The 14,706-nt window shown below is 43.8% G+C and overlaps 2 protein-coding genes and 1 long non-coding RNA gene across 5 annotated transcripts in view; 2 read left to right on the forward strand and 1 right to left on the reverse strand.

The window, feature by feature from the left end:
* Positions 1 to 2,095: 2,095 nt before the first annotated feature.
* On the reverse strand, positions 2,096 to 7,600 carry ALG11 (ALG11 alpha-1,2-mannosyltransferase). The gene is given in 5 exon segments (XM_040584301.1): positions 2,096 to 2,489; positions 4,599 to 5,530; positions 6,247 to 6,368; positions 6,370 to 6,481; positions 7,529 to 7,600. Coding segments are annotated over 5 exon segments (1,476 nt in total). The 5' UTR covers positions 7,567 to 7,600; the 3' UTR covers positions 2,096 to 2,217.
* A 377-nt stretch (positions 7,601 to 7,977) lies between these two features.
* Positions 7,978 to 12,078, forward strand: LOC121083402. The gene is made up of 3 exons (XR_005826345.1): positions 7,978 to 8,024; positions 9,235 to 9,465; positions 11,902 to 12,078. It is a non-coding gene; the product is annotated as an uncharacterized LOC121083402 (long non-coding RNA).
* Positions 12,079 to 12,215: 137 nt separating this feature from the next.
* Positions 12,216 to 14,706, forward strand: part of ATP7B (ATPase copper transporting beta) — a 41,515-nt gene continuing 39,024 nt past the window's right edge. Inside the window, exon 1 of one of the 3 annotated variants that reach the window (XM_040583780.1) lies at positions 12,216 to 12,447. In XM_040583780.1, the coding sequence (XP_040439714.1) occupies positions 12,430 to 12,447 (18 nt within the window). In that variant the 5' untranslated portion in view covers positions 12,216 to 12,429. Of the gene's footprint in view, positions 12,448 to 12,864; positions 13,044 to 13,407; positions 13,486 to 14,706 lie in introns of those variants that run through there. The other 2 variants (XM_040583782.1, XM_040583776.1) reach the window with 2 other exon arrangements.

Genomic DNA, 14,706 nt, shown 5'->3' on the forward strand with positions numbered 1-14,706 from the left:
GCCCATTTCTCCAGGAGAATGCTGCGGGAAATGGTGTCAAAAGCTTTACTAAGGTCTGGGTATACAACATCCACAGCCTTTCCCTCATCCACTAAGCAGGTCACCTTGTCGTAGAAGGAGACCAGGTTCGTCAAGCAGGACCTGCCTTTCATAACCCCACGCTGGCTGGGCCTGATCCCCCGGTTGTCCTGCACATGCCGTGCGATGCTTTACAGGATGACCTGCTCCATAACCTTTCCTGGCAGCAGGGTCAGGCTGACAGGCCTGTAGTTACCCAGATCCTCCTTTCGGCCCTTCTTGCAGACGGGTGTCACGTTCATGCACCCCCAGCCAGCTGGGACCTCCCTGGTCAGCCAGGGCTGGTGACAAAGAGGCTCGGTGAGCACGCCTGCCAGCTCCCTCAGTTCCCTCCGGTGGATCTCGCCTGGCCCCATAGACTCGTGTGTGCCTCAGTGGTGTAGCAGGTACCATCTCACCTTGAGTTATGGTGGCTTCATTCTGCTCCCCACCCCCACCTTCCAGCTCCGGGGGCTGGGTACCCAGAGCATCTCGCTATGGGAGACTGAGGCAAAGGCAGCATGAAGTACCTCAGCCTTTTCCTCATCCTTTGTCACTATGGTTTTCCCCGCATCCAATAAAGGATGGAGATTCTCCTCAGCCCTCCTTTGTTGCTAATGTATTTATAGAAACATTTTTTATTGTCCTTTATGGCAGTAGCCAGGTTAAGTTCTAGTTGGGCTTTGGCCCTTCTAATTTTCTCTTTGCATAACCTCATTTCATCTCCTAGCCCTCCTGAGTTCCCTGCTCCTTCTTCCAAAAGTCATAAAATGCTTTTTTTCCTCAGTTCCAGCCAAAGCTCTCTGTTCAGCCAGGCCCGTCTTCTTCCTCACTGGCTTGTCTTTGGGCACACGGGGCCGGCCTGCTGCTGCGCCTTAAAGGGTTCCTTCTTGAAGAATGCCCAGCCTTCCTGGACTCCTCTGCCCTTCAGGACTGCCTCCCAAGGGACTCTTGTCAACCAGGACTGTAAACAGGCCAGAGTCAGCCCTCTGGGCATCCAAGGTAGCAGTTCTGCTGATCCCCTTCCTTACTTCTCCAAAACCTGAAAGTCCTCATCGTTACATGATCACTGTGCCCGAGATGGCCTCCAACCACCACATCACCCACAAGTCCTTCTCTGTTTGCAAACAACTGGCCCAGCGGGTGCCTTCCCCAGCTGGGTCCCTCACCCACTGTGTCAGGAAGTTGCCTTCCACACACTCCAGGAGCCTCTGAGACGGTTTCCTCTTTGCTGTATTGTATTTGCAGCAGACATCTGGTAAGTTGAAGTTTTTCACTTCTGTGAGTTTGCTAAAGTATTAAATAGTGCTTCCATGGCTCAAAAAAGAACTATATGTTTTTCCACTTTTGATACAAAAGCAGATGTCCAATTTTTGAACATTTTGTTCAGCATTCCGGTTTATAATAAGCAGTAGTTTAGGGCTTTAATGTTCATGTTTGTACAGCATTTATTTATGCCCTCGAATCTAGACCTTTCTATTCCCTAGAACAGAACAGAAAACATTTCAGGAGAGTAGAGTTGGAAAAATACCATTAAGCTGTCATACCGTGAAAGGGCATGAGGAAATAGCTAACGTAAGCATCATGGGCAAGGGCAATTATTACACTATTTAAAAGCAAGCTAACAAAACCACCATATCATTAACTTAAAGGAATCACTGTAGGTAACGAAATATCCAGAACCACAATTAAAATCCCACATAATAGGATTTTGCCACACAACGGGGGACAGCAATTTGAAAATGTGCTGCAGACTCTGGAAACAAAATCTCCTGGGTAAAAAAAGCTATCAAACAAAAGCGTTGCCTTTAAAAAGTGTGACCGTGGGTGAAAAGTCATTAAATGGGTGGAGACTGAAAGTATTCAATAAATAAAAGAACTTCCAGATGTAGTTCTGTTACCAAGGAAATATGATGGTTCTGTGAGTCCAGAGGGTTTTACAGTGCACCACACTGTCACGTAGTCAACACAGAAAATTTTCAGGAGTGTTTTTTTCCCAGTAGAAGAATCTCTATTACGTAAAGCAGATACCCTGACAGAAAGAAAAACATCTCTTTATTGAAAGGGACCAAGGGATCATAGATTAGATACATTTATAGGTGACACATAGCCAAATATAAAAAGTTAATTTTATTCATACAACTTTTTATTTATATACATTTATTTAAATAATGGCTCCACAGATAACAGGAATGTCTCTTCAAAATGCTGGTCAGAAAACCTATGCACAGAGCGACGAGCATTTTCTCTGATCTCTAACCTTTTTTCAGGAGACAAAGAAAGGATATAAGCCATCATCTCGGCGTAATTGTCCTCGTTTTCTGCTAGGAAGCCAGTAGTATGTCCTTCATAGGGTATCACAATATCTAATTTGGGACCTCCAGAATTGTGAGCCAGGATAACAGTGCCAGCTGCCATACATTCAACTACTCCTGTAAAAGATACAAAACATGCTGACATGAGTGTGCACATCATACTCTGGCTTTCTGTGAGGCATGGAAAGTTAAAACTGCAGTACAATTCACCCAGAAGTTACTACAGACTGCTGTTCTAGATCAGTTTGAAAAATACAGAGTAAATGGTCTCAGAAGAAAAACAAATTTAAGGTTTTCAGTCCTGAGGACTGAAATTGTAAGTTTCTCTTAAACATATAAAATTGAAATTAGAAACCAGATGTAACTGGTTAAGCTATATAATAAGTTATATATAAAGTTATAACTGGTTAAGTTGCGGTTCTTGTAACATACTTGATTCAGCTGAGAGAGACTGTATCACCAGTATATAATGGTGAAAAAAAAGCCAGATATTGAAACAAATGTGAAGATACAAGGGAAGGTAGCTCTACAACACTGCATAGTTCTGTTCTGCTCTGTGACAGAACACTGCAATGCGCGTTTTATGGTTTCGTGTCAGCTGCAAAAAAATAATTAAAAATTACAGCTGAACGTAACTTCATTTTCTCATTCACACTGAAGATTTTTAACATTTAGAAAGATACTGAGAGAAAAGCTGACTATGCATGTTTCAATCAGATGATATTCAGAAGTTCAATATTTTGAAGATTAACAAATCTATAGCTTTTGACAACTCAGCAAGACAAACTAGTAAAAATTGTTATCACTACATCTGTATTTTTGATGAAAGAAGTTTTAATGGAATGGGAATCTGATAGTAAGCTTTCCTCAGCCAAAAGCAGAGGGATAGGAATAGCATGTAATGTATACATCACTTCAATGCTCCTCCACAGTTCCAGAACAGACCTCAGAAATCACTTTAATTGCTGATTCATCTCAGTTCTGATTTGGTTTTTCAAAAGTTCCCCTAGCTCAAAAATTGCCAACTATAAATAATGCTTTTGGAACATATTTTTTACAGATAAAATTGGAGATGAAGGTGAAGTCATGCTGAAATTCAAAATCACAGTGTGATTGTGTAACTTTTTTTTTAAACTTACTTGAATTGTTTTGTGGGGGAAGAAATATGAGAAACCCATTATTCTGGGAGACACTTCAGACTAAATTTTTTATACCAAGTTCCTACAGACTACTAGGGTTGATACTTATTTAACTTGTATTGTAATAAAGTCTGATGGTATAAACTGCAGTTTAGTCACATAATATCCATCTGTTTGGCTGCTAACTTACCTTGTAGATTTATGACAGATGGGTCATCTTACATTCCATTTCAAGGTCAGGACCCAAATAACCCCAGTAAACTGAGCCCAATACCTTAATTCTGTATGACAGCACATTGCAAACTAGGTCCCAGCTCCTCTTTGGTGTTCTGTTCCGTGCTATGGTGACTGATTTAATTGCCTTACAATGGATTTAATTGCCTTAGCACAGTGGCCTAGTGCAATGAGATGACCAACAGTAGGTACCTGGTGGCATCTACACGGGGCTTACAAATAAGAGACAGGATCTGTGGGAGACTCACACCTCTGAAACAGCAGATGGAGCCCCATGACATTTACTAGACATTTCAAATGGCAGCTGAGGCAGGTAATAGACAATCACAATCTCTACACATGAATGTCTATGTAGGAACTACGTCTAAGCTCCCTCTGTGGTCAGTGGAGCCAACAGGGCACAATCCAAGGTGCTTAAACAGAAGTACCTGCTGCCTTTTGAGGCTCCGTTGGGTATGGCTGGCATCTGTGCAATGAGGCTGGCAAACTTAACATGCGACCTTAGGGTGACGCATGACCTTGCAGAGGGACAGCTGGAGGTCAGTCAGGACATCCTGGGCAGCACAGACGGGACTAGCTGTCTGTTTAGGTGACCAGAGGATGTCCATCATTATTAACAGTCTAAGATGCTTTGGCTTGCGCTACAGTAGCACCTAGTGGTTAGTCACCTGAATTGGTCCTGTAGGCTTTACCTCAGCTAGGCAGCCTGTGACAGGAATGTGAGTTGGACACCTGCCTGGCATGCAGACCTCTCTGCTTAGACACCTGTACTGAGGAGCCTTAATCACGAACTGAAGCCCTCCCTGTGTCCCCAGCTGGGACAAATGGCTCAACACTGAGGAAAAATACTGACCGATCCCAAAGTGCTCATTCCACATCGTATGCAGGCCGATGGTGGCCTCAGCCAGGTGTCTCTTTAGCTCCTCAAAGGAAATGTTTATTCTGAATATCACGTCCTTACTAACTCCCAGCTCATCACAAAGGTGCTTAAGGTTATTTACACGCTCTTCATCTTGTTGGTTACGACAGCCTCCAATTAAGACAAGCTTCAATGATGGCTGCTGCCCCAGTCTCTTCTCTTTCAGCAATTTAGCAAAGGCTCTGATTTGCAATGGATGATCTTTTTCAGGCCTGAACTGGCTGACAGAAACAATGGAATATTCACTGGTGCTCTTCTCCTCTTCCAGTGGAATATCCAGGAAGGTCTGAACATCACACGGTGGATGTACAACACAAGTGCAAGCCCCAGCTCTCCAGAGGGAAAGGATGTGATTTAGAGTCCAAGAAGAATTAACCATAATCACATCACTGCAGGAACCAACCAATCCATACATGAAAGCAAAGAAGTAGTAATAGACAAGTTTAAATTTGCTGAAAAGAGGACTGTTTGTAATGAAGGCTGCATTGTTAAATCTGGTATCCTGATTCCTAACGACAGAAAGCATATCGGTGCTGATAGTGGGATAATGGACATAGCATCCTACGCGACAGCCTCCTAAATATTTAAAGAGGGGAAGCGTGAAGGCATAACCCATTGAGTCAATATAAATATCAGGAACACACTTTAGAAGAGCTTCCCAGCCAAGAAACACTGATCCTAAACTTTGTCCCAGCAAAGTGAAGTGAGGGTAAAGAGAAGCTTCCACAAGGTAGCGTTTTTCTAGAAATACAAACTTCACAGGATGAGTTAATTTAATATTGAATCTTCTGAAAGCACCTTCTACTATTTCTTCTCCAGTGGCATCTCTATCACCAGTGTAAATAACACACGTTACATTTCTGTACCTGCAAGAGTAAAGAAAAGAATTTAATAAATTCTTCAAATTTTTTATCATGTAACTAAAATATTATCCATTCAAAATTACTCAAAAGATATGTGAGAACTAATGTCTGGCCTAGCTCTGAAATTATTTTACATGAATTATACTTTTCCTTATACTTCCACAGTTTTTTCTGATCTGCAGAAGAACATATGGCTGAAGACCTGGGGAATATTTTTTTTTGTAAAACAAAAAGGGAGCTTAGTATTATTCTACAGACTTAAGAATGCCTTGCCCTACATTACGAGATGTCTGTGTGTGCATAGCATGACTAAAATGCAGAAAACTGTGCGAGCCAGTGGGTGTGCCAATGTTAAACTCACTTTAGATGTTAACCTGTTTTGCCTCCTGCACCAAGAGGCAAGTATCAAAATCATCAGTTACCTACTGATGAGTTAAGCCCATACAAAGCTCCATACCAGTAGTGGAAAACCAATGAAGTAGGAGGGGTTCTCCCAAGGGGAGAAAGAAGTGATAGATGCCACACCAAGAAAGATCAAAATCCGGATAAAGGGATGAAGTGGAATGGTGCAACCAGGTGAAACTCAAATGCAAAAAAAACCCCATAGGACTGGTAGATAAATGACACCTATTTAAATATGTAAAATGCCAAAATGTGCATAGATAATACCATCAGCAGCTGAGAATGAAATATGGTATTTGATAAACATATATGCTTACTTTTTCTGGAGCGTTCTAATGGAACACCATAAGACTCTCTCCCCTCCACCACCTGCATTGCAATATGGGTGAAAAAAGGCAACCAGCAATGGCCGCTTCCCATCTTCTCCTGCTGAAGTCAACTGTTTTTTTCCTTTGTTGTATCCACAGCCGTATTCCCCACAGCAGCACCACCAAGCAGACACATAAAATTCCACTTAGAAATAATGCAGGGATTAACAATGAGCACAGCAATCTGAAACAAGCCAGAAATTTTAAAATACAAAACTGCTTTGAAAAAATACTATGTACAAAATTGAGAGAGAAGGGCTTACAGGTAGAGTTACAGGGAGTTCAACAATTTCTTGAGTTCTCGTCTCAGAAATCATAAACATCCCTGTATCATTTCAACAATTAAAAAAAAAAAAATCACTGTTCTACACTGTTTAGCCAAATTTTTTCCATACTGTTACTTCACAATAATTTACTGTTGTTTACTCACGCCATGTATCTATGTGCCATATACACTATAAAGGTTGCACGTCCTTACCAATGTGGCAAAATGCAACTAGCAAAGTGATTTCTAAACAGATTTGTAAGAGTTTTCTTCAGTCCCAGCTCATGTTTAGCCTATTAGTATGAACTGCTTTGGTGCAGAGCTACTTGAGCCAGCCTGCAGTGCATGTCCCAGAACCTGCATTTTCATCCCCCCCGAGATCTGAAGATGCATGTCAATTGTCCAGAAAAGCTCTGAGCAGTTTCCGTTTAGAGACACCTGCTTCCTCAGATCTCTGAAGCACTCTCTGACAGGGGAATTCCCTTTGCAGACCACCACCTCCCCGCACAGCTCTCCTAATCCACGAACGGGGTCTTTCTTCTTGGCCTACACAGCCTAACAGGCAACAGAGCCCGGTTTCTGATGCTGTGCTACCGTTACGATAAACACCATTTACTCGACTTTAAAGGAGCTGCCCGCGGCGAGCCACGCGTCACGACTGACACGTAAGATAACATTCCTTTCGGGATGAAGCGGAAAAGCAACATTAACCCATCCGAGGCCGGCGGCTGGGCGAGAAGGAGCCGGGCAGGGTCCTGTCCCATTTCGCCCTGCCCGGAGGCCTCCGCTCCTCAGGGGGTACGGGCGGGGCGGGGCGGGAGCGCGAAGCCCAGGCAGGCTCGGGGGGGGTCGGGGGGAGCGCGGTTGCGGCTTGACAGGGGGCCACAGAGGCACGGGGTCTCCTCCCCTCCCCCTCCGCTGCCAGAACGCCCCGCCCCCACACTGCCGCCCTCGCACCCCCGGTACCTGATCAGCCCACACAGACACAACCCTCCCGCCACCATCTTGGATAACGCCACGACACCTTTCCGCCGGAAAGGGCGGTACCCGGCTGCTCGGGGCGGGGCCAAGCTGGTATTGCCTCCCTCTCATTGGGTCCGGTGGGAGATAGACGGAGGGGAGGGGAACGGGGGAGGGGCTAGCAGAGGCACCGCCCCGCCGTGTGGGAGGGAGCGGCGAGCGGGGCGCGGCCGTGCCTGAGGGGATGGGAGGAGCGCGAATTGCGCGGGCTGGCGGCGCCCCGGAGGGGCGGGAGCGAGGCTGGCACCGCCCCCGCCACCTCCCCCCGCCGCCGCCGGCGCTGCTGCCTGGCCTCAGGGGGCGCCGCCTCCGCGCGGGAGCCAGGGCCCGGCCACCGGGTGGGGCAGCGCGGAGCGCGGGCGGCGCGGGGTGTGTGAGGGGGCAGAGGCCTCCCCGGGACGGGGCGTTTCTTCTGCGTCCACCACATGCAGATTGTGTCTCTGTTAATAGTGGCCCTTACTTCGGCCAGAGGAGGGTGGTGTTCTGTGTCCTGTCCTCCCGCCCTGCTTTCATCTCCCGTTTGTAAGTGAATCCCTCTTCATGGAGGAGCACCTGTCAGGCAGGGTGTCCGGATCTCCATGAACACGCTCACTGGGAACAATTTCCACTGGAGAATGTCCAGGCTGTCTCTGGCTAATACATGCTGTCTCCCATTTTGTCTTGATTGGGGATTATATGCACAGACCAGAGGATTAGTGTAGGGATGTGACTAAACAGAGCTGTTTTTCAAAATGCCACTAATGATGTGTCGGCGAACAGCAAGGCTTGTATTTCTAAAATGGCTTCCCCTGGAACAATGTAGGAAACTCCTGCTCTCCCAGATGCTGGGAGGTGTTGAGTGAAAATACCAGACTGTAGGTGAGGAGGGGCTTAGGCAAAATAGGCCAAAACATTTCTGATCTGTCACATCACTCAGTGCTTTTTTCCCCCACCACATTCTCCATTTAAAAAATAATAAAATGCTTTATGCGGCAGATTTGATACAAATAACTCAGTCTCCATTCTCTTGCAGAGTTGAGTTTGTCCAAAATTTGAGGGCATTTTGAGCCCTGTTTCTTTGAACTGGGCCTTTTCAGAACCTGTGATCTTTCAGCCTCTTAAGAGATCAGCATGATCTCTTTCATGTCATAGCCACCTGTGCATTTTGAGGTCTTAAAGCTGTTAAGAATGTTTATGAAGGTTATCCTGTCTTCTTTGGCAGAAGAGTGCTAGTTGGAAAATGTTGGATCATTAGTTTCTGTGGTCATTGCTATAGCCTGAAGCACAGAGACAAAGTCTCTACTGTAGTGGGAGTGAGAAGAATTCAACTTCAGTAATAGTTATTCGATTCTGACCTACCTGGATTGAGTTTTCCACTTATGAGGACTCACCATGTGGGAATGGAACTGGAAATCTGTTAGGCCCTCAAAGTCAGAGTTTTATTGGTAATTTTACGGCATTTTTATTTAAATATCTTCACTGTCCTAAATACCACTGACTATAGGTTTTATCAGGGCACCTCTGCCTTTATGTAAGCAGGTAAATTGGAAGAGTTCTGCTGAGAGGTCCAGCAAGCATGACCTAACATTTCATTTCCGAACCAACAGCGCTTGTAAGTAGAGTGCCACAGGTGTTGGTTTCTCTCCCTTAATCTTTTTGCTTTTCCCTGACAGAGCAATTGCCTGAGAAGCATGTGGGGTGTATGCAGAAGAGACCTTCACTGCACTCACATCTCTCAAATCAAAACACCTCTCTTGTAACATCAATATTGGAAGATAATTGCCTGGGTTCAGAGAAGAGGCACAGTTCTTCTAGGGAACAAAAAGTCCAGTCTGTTTTAGATGGTGACATTTGTGTGCCTCCCCACTGACTTGAAAAGGAGCCTATGGCCACTCCCTTTGAAGGTATGAATCTTAGATTGAGTGTCTTTAGGAATCTGAAGGATTACAGGTTAGCCATGGCTTAATTAAGAGGAGACTTAAGTAATGGTGAAGCATTCCAGGTAGCAAGAAGAGCAATTAATGAGGGAGACACCTATGTACCTGGCTTTTGAGTTCCACTTGCTTGTTTTAGGGAGAAATCTGAGTGATGGTGAAAAATGATTTTCTCAGTTCTAATAATTTATAGTTCACAGAATCACAGAATGGTTGAGGTTGGTAGGGAGCTTTGGAGGTCATCTTGTCTAACATCTCTGCCCAGGCTGGGTCATCTACAGCCAGTTGCCCAGGACCGTTTCCAGATGAGTTTTGAATACCTCCAAGGATGGAGACTCCACAACCACCCTGGGAAACCTGTGCCAGTGTTTGGTTGCTCTCCCAGTGAAAAAGTGTTTCCTGGTGTTCAAACAGAACCTCCTGTGTTTCAGTTTGTTCCCATTGCCTCATGTCCTGTCACTGGGCACCACTGGTAGAGCCTGGCTCAGTCCTCTTTGCACCCTCCCTTCAGGTACTTATATACATTACCAAGATCTTCCCTGAGCCTTCTCCAGGCTGAACAGACCCAGCTCTCAGCCTTTCCTCACAGGACAGATGCTCCACTGCCTTGGTCATCTTAGTTGTTTTATTTTTTCTTAGTCCCTGTAGTGATAATTAAACCCCAGACATATTAATACTTTCAAAGTTCTTTTGTTAACTTTTCTTTAATCACAGGGTGAGCAATACAAAGACTGTGTTGCTGACAGCCTTAGAGACATAAAAGGATACCTTTAATGTGTGAAAATCTGACAGACTTAATTGAGTTGTCACCGCTTAACAACTTCCCCACCTTAATACAAATGTAGCAGATGATATTGTATGCATGCATTTAGGGTATTGGCAATAACGTCAGCAAAGGCAGTGCTGAGCTCTCTGCGGTGTTCCCACTCCAGCCATGAGAATGCTATTAAAACCCTTGTCTGTAGGAATTCCATGTGGCTGACATGCCAGCAAAATTAAACTAGTCTTGCCATGAAGTCAGCTTTGTTTTCAGCTTCCCAGAGATGCACCACATGTTTAATCTTTTGCTGCCTCTGCAAGAATTTTTGTCCTGTTTTAATTGCTTTCCTTATTAAATGCCCTTACTCTGAAGTTAAATCCTTGCAAACAGGCCTTCTGAAGTGAGTAGTATTCAGAACAAATAGCAGAATCCACTCAGTTTGTTCTCTGCAAGCCTGCAAAGCATTTGAGACAGTTTTAAAGTACATTTTTGTCACTCTTACTCTTGCTGAGTACTCCACATATGAATAAGTTGGTAGGATAAAACCACTGGCAAGTAGTAACACAAAGAAACTGGATTAATATTGTGTAAGGATACTCATATGACGGTCATGTGGTCTTTTGTATTTTCTTGTACAGTTGGTTACTTTCTTTCGGAAACATGCCCTGTGTTGCATTGAGTCTCTCATTCAGGGCTGTGGTCTTAGTTACCAAAATGCTTGGAACTGTTTTTAGTATAAGGAATCTTAGATCATTTATAAACACAGCAAATTTTTTTCCTTTTTGCACGTCTTGTGATAGGCTGTTGAATGTTACAGTACATTTGTTCTTCATTGCATAATAACAGAAGGCAGAAATAAAGTTGCACTAGTTGTATGCAAAATATTTACAAAGCAAGAAACAAGTATTGGAAATAAATTGTGGCACTAATGTATCTTGAGAAAAACACTATGCGCTTGTTTGTACTGATAATGTTGTAATATTAAAGTTGCTAAATGCAAGCGATTCTAGTAAAAATTTTTCTTAACTATCATCTTTACTTTTGAGCTAGATGTTCTAGGGCATGGGTGCTCGCACCATGTATCTGTGAGCAGAAGCCACCCTTTGGGCAGAAGCAATGAAGAATTAAGCAGCTTGGATCTACACAGATTTTTTTGCAAGAGCTCCTATAAACCACATTTATTTGTATCACCAGGCAATTTAAGCAGATTGAACCTATAGCTTTTGATTAACAGAAGATTATTTTCACACAAGTTGTCCCAGCTGGGCAAGGACCATGTAGGAAAAAACCCAACAGTTCCACTGTTGGAGTTTCATCCTGTAGATTATGCTGTGTTTTAATCTCCTGTGGATTCTTCTGACAGTTCTTCTAAACAGCCATCAGCAGGAAAAATCAAAATGCCTGCCATTTTTTAGGGTGACTGAAGGAAATCTTTTCAAGCAACCCAGAGCACAGGCAGAAATGAGATGGCAAATGATGTAGCCCTACTGATAATATCACTGAATTTGCAAAGTAACATGTAGACTCAGCTTAAGTCCCAGCTTTTTCAGCTGAAAGTTTGGAATTCTTGAGAGGCTGGAGACTGTTTTTGAATGTCTGTGATAGCAGACTTGAACACTTCTTGCTTTTCTTTCTCCCTTATGCAGATACTTATGTCTCTGTGGCCATCTGCACCTAATCGGACATGAAGGAGATCATAAAGGACCACCTCTTTCACAGTTGTACCTTAACATCTGTTTAATTCAACTATGAAACTGCTCAGGAAGTTGCAACAATTCACAGTGTGAAATTTTTAATGAGTTAGGCATCTTCATTATCAAACATTAAAGGGTTTACATATTGAAAAACAAATACCCTGCACTAACTTGTTCAAAGTGCATTTGTGCACGTGTGTTTGTGTGTGCTTCTCTTTGCCTGCCTCAGGAAGCAAGGGAGAGTGCTATTTGGATGAAAATCCAAATTATTTCACATGAAGCCAGGACGAGGCAGGATTTGCATTCTGTGCTCACGTCTGGCTTCTTGGCACTGATCAAGACAGAGAAAAGAGCCAGAAACTGCCTGCGGAGCAGGACAGAAGGGAGTTACAATTATTGGAGGAGACTGTTTGGCTAGTCCAGACATGAGAGATGCAGACTGTGCCTCGTCACCTCCTCTGACTTATTTCTATTCTGGGGATGAAGAAAGCTCGAAAGGTCGGTGATTTTCCCATGGGGTAGAGTCAATCAAAGATCCTCTTCTGGGGGGTGAAATAGGGCCCTTAAAAGTAGTTCCCTGCCACACTACCTTTTCTTTCAACAAGTGGAGGTACCAGGAGGGAATGGTAAATGAACTGAGCCTGAATTTCCATAGATTAACATCTCTGTTTCCCAGGAATTGAGGGCAGTTAATAAATCTCAGCAGGTTGCTCAGCAACTCTCAGGATGGTTTCCTTCTTTTAAACTGCAGAATGCATCGGTTTTGACTAAACACTTGTCCTTTAAAGAAACATTCTTTGTCTGAAGAACAGACTGAGGTGAACTCTGGAAATGACAGGATTGCTGTGAGCTGAAAAAACCCTCCATTTTACTGTCAGAAAGCTTTTTTGTGTTTTTCTTTTCTCACAACTGCAGGCTCCCGGGATCTCTTTAGGAGTCAAATGTCTCCAGTTTCCTCTGTGTGCTCATGCAATAAACAAACACTATTTTTACAGTGTTTGAGTCATGATGAGCCACATGCATGCCACAGAAAACAACCTGAGAAAACACATCTGCATTTGAAAGCAGGATTTTAACTGCACATTTCAATCCAGGTATTAAGTATTTCAGATAAAAACACTTGTAAGCAGAAAGAGGTTTACTCTGTATTGCCATTCTCTTAGATATTTTTTGAAGCATCTGTTTGTATGGAACAGATTGTGTAAAATTAGCAGAGTTTCCTGTGTTGATACTTTCATCCCTGACTGTTGCTTTAGTTCTGATATTTCCACCTGAATTCTTCCCCACTACTTGTTGCAGGCTGCAACTATTATTTGATGTAATAGGGAATTTTTATCAGGTATTCAGCAGAAAAAAGTAACAGCAAATATGTTTTCATCTTTGTTTCTTTGCTTAGTTTCTATAGGACTCCGCAGCGAATCAGTATGGCTCTTTCCAGGCAAGCTCCACATAGTTTCATGGTCATCTGGAAGTATGTTTTGTCCACTGATAGAAACTGGCCCCTTGATGCCTGTGGCTCTTGCCTCAGAGTTGACTGTAAGTTCATGTGAGATATTAGCAGTGCTGTAATAGTTCCTAGCCCTGAAGAGCAAATAATTAACAGGATTTTTGTAGACCAATAAGTTAGCTAAACAGCTAACTGCTCCAAATTACAGTTTGGATCTCTGACAACTGGGAATAGCAAAGCCTGTCCCCGTGTGCCTGTAATGTTCTTATCAGAGGTTTCCCTCCTCACTTCTTGCCTGCTGTGGCTGAGGGGAGTCAGCCGGAGAGCTGGAAGATTTTCATCCATCTCCAAATAGGGAAGAAAAACTTGCCTAAGGGCAGCACTATAGTTAGGGAGGCCCCAGCCGCTGCCCCTCCTGTCTCACCATGAGTACAGTGATGCTGAGGGTCAGCGGCATGTGAGCAATGCCTGGGTTTATTCACTCATGGGTGGTTGGTAGTCTTGTCTGGACAGCATGTGGCACAGTCCAAAAGGGCAAGTAGTGGAGGACAGGTGAGAAGGGCCTTTGTGCCAGCCTGATCGGGCTGTGTCTGCGCACCTGTGGCCAGAGAATCACCTAAGAGATTACACTCTCTGCAAAGATGAGATCATAGAGAGGACCCTAACACCCTCATGCCTTTTTCTACCCAGTAACTGCAACCAGTCCACAAGGAGGGAAGGGAAAAAAGGAGTAAAACCCCCAAACAGACGATGTAGAAAGTGGAAACCCTTCTTCCCAGGCAGAATTTTGCCTGGAATACCAAGAAAGTCGATAGGACTTTGCTAAGGGCTCTGTGTTGGAGGAGCCTAGGTGGTATGGTGAGGAGAGCTGCTTTCAGGCTCCTCTCTTTCTGTACGGAGTTGGTTTCTGTCAGGATAAGGCAGCCAGAAACAACTGTTAAGAGAAACTGAATCTGGTCCTGCCTTTCCACATCTAGCCTGTCCTAACAAAGGCAGTATGTTTGTACTTTAGACATGACATCTGTAATGCAAACACAAGATGCTGTTTTGTCTTTTTCTTGACATGAAGGTGACTGTGGTGTATATAAATGAAATGGGATGAAATAACCTTTTATTCAGAGGCTGACTTGGGCTATAGAATATAGAAACACCGGCTATAGAACCAGAAATACAGGCTTAAATTGGAGTTACTTTTCTTTTCTGGTAATTTTTCTTTGTTATTATTATTTTCATGCTTTACAAATATGATGTGCTTTATGTTATTTACTTAGTGTCAGGTGTCTCATTAAAGTAAAATCTCTGTCTCTGGC

The sequence above is a fragment of the Falco naumanni genome, chromosome 2, assembly GCF_017639655.2.
Source record: "Falco naumanni isolate bFalNau1 chromosome 2, bFalNau1.pat, whole genome shotgun sequence".
In the NCBI taxonomy this organism is placed as follows: Eukaryota; Metazoa; Chordata; class Aves; order Falconiformes; family Falconidae; genus Falco; species Falco naumanni.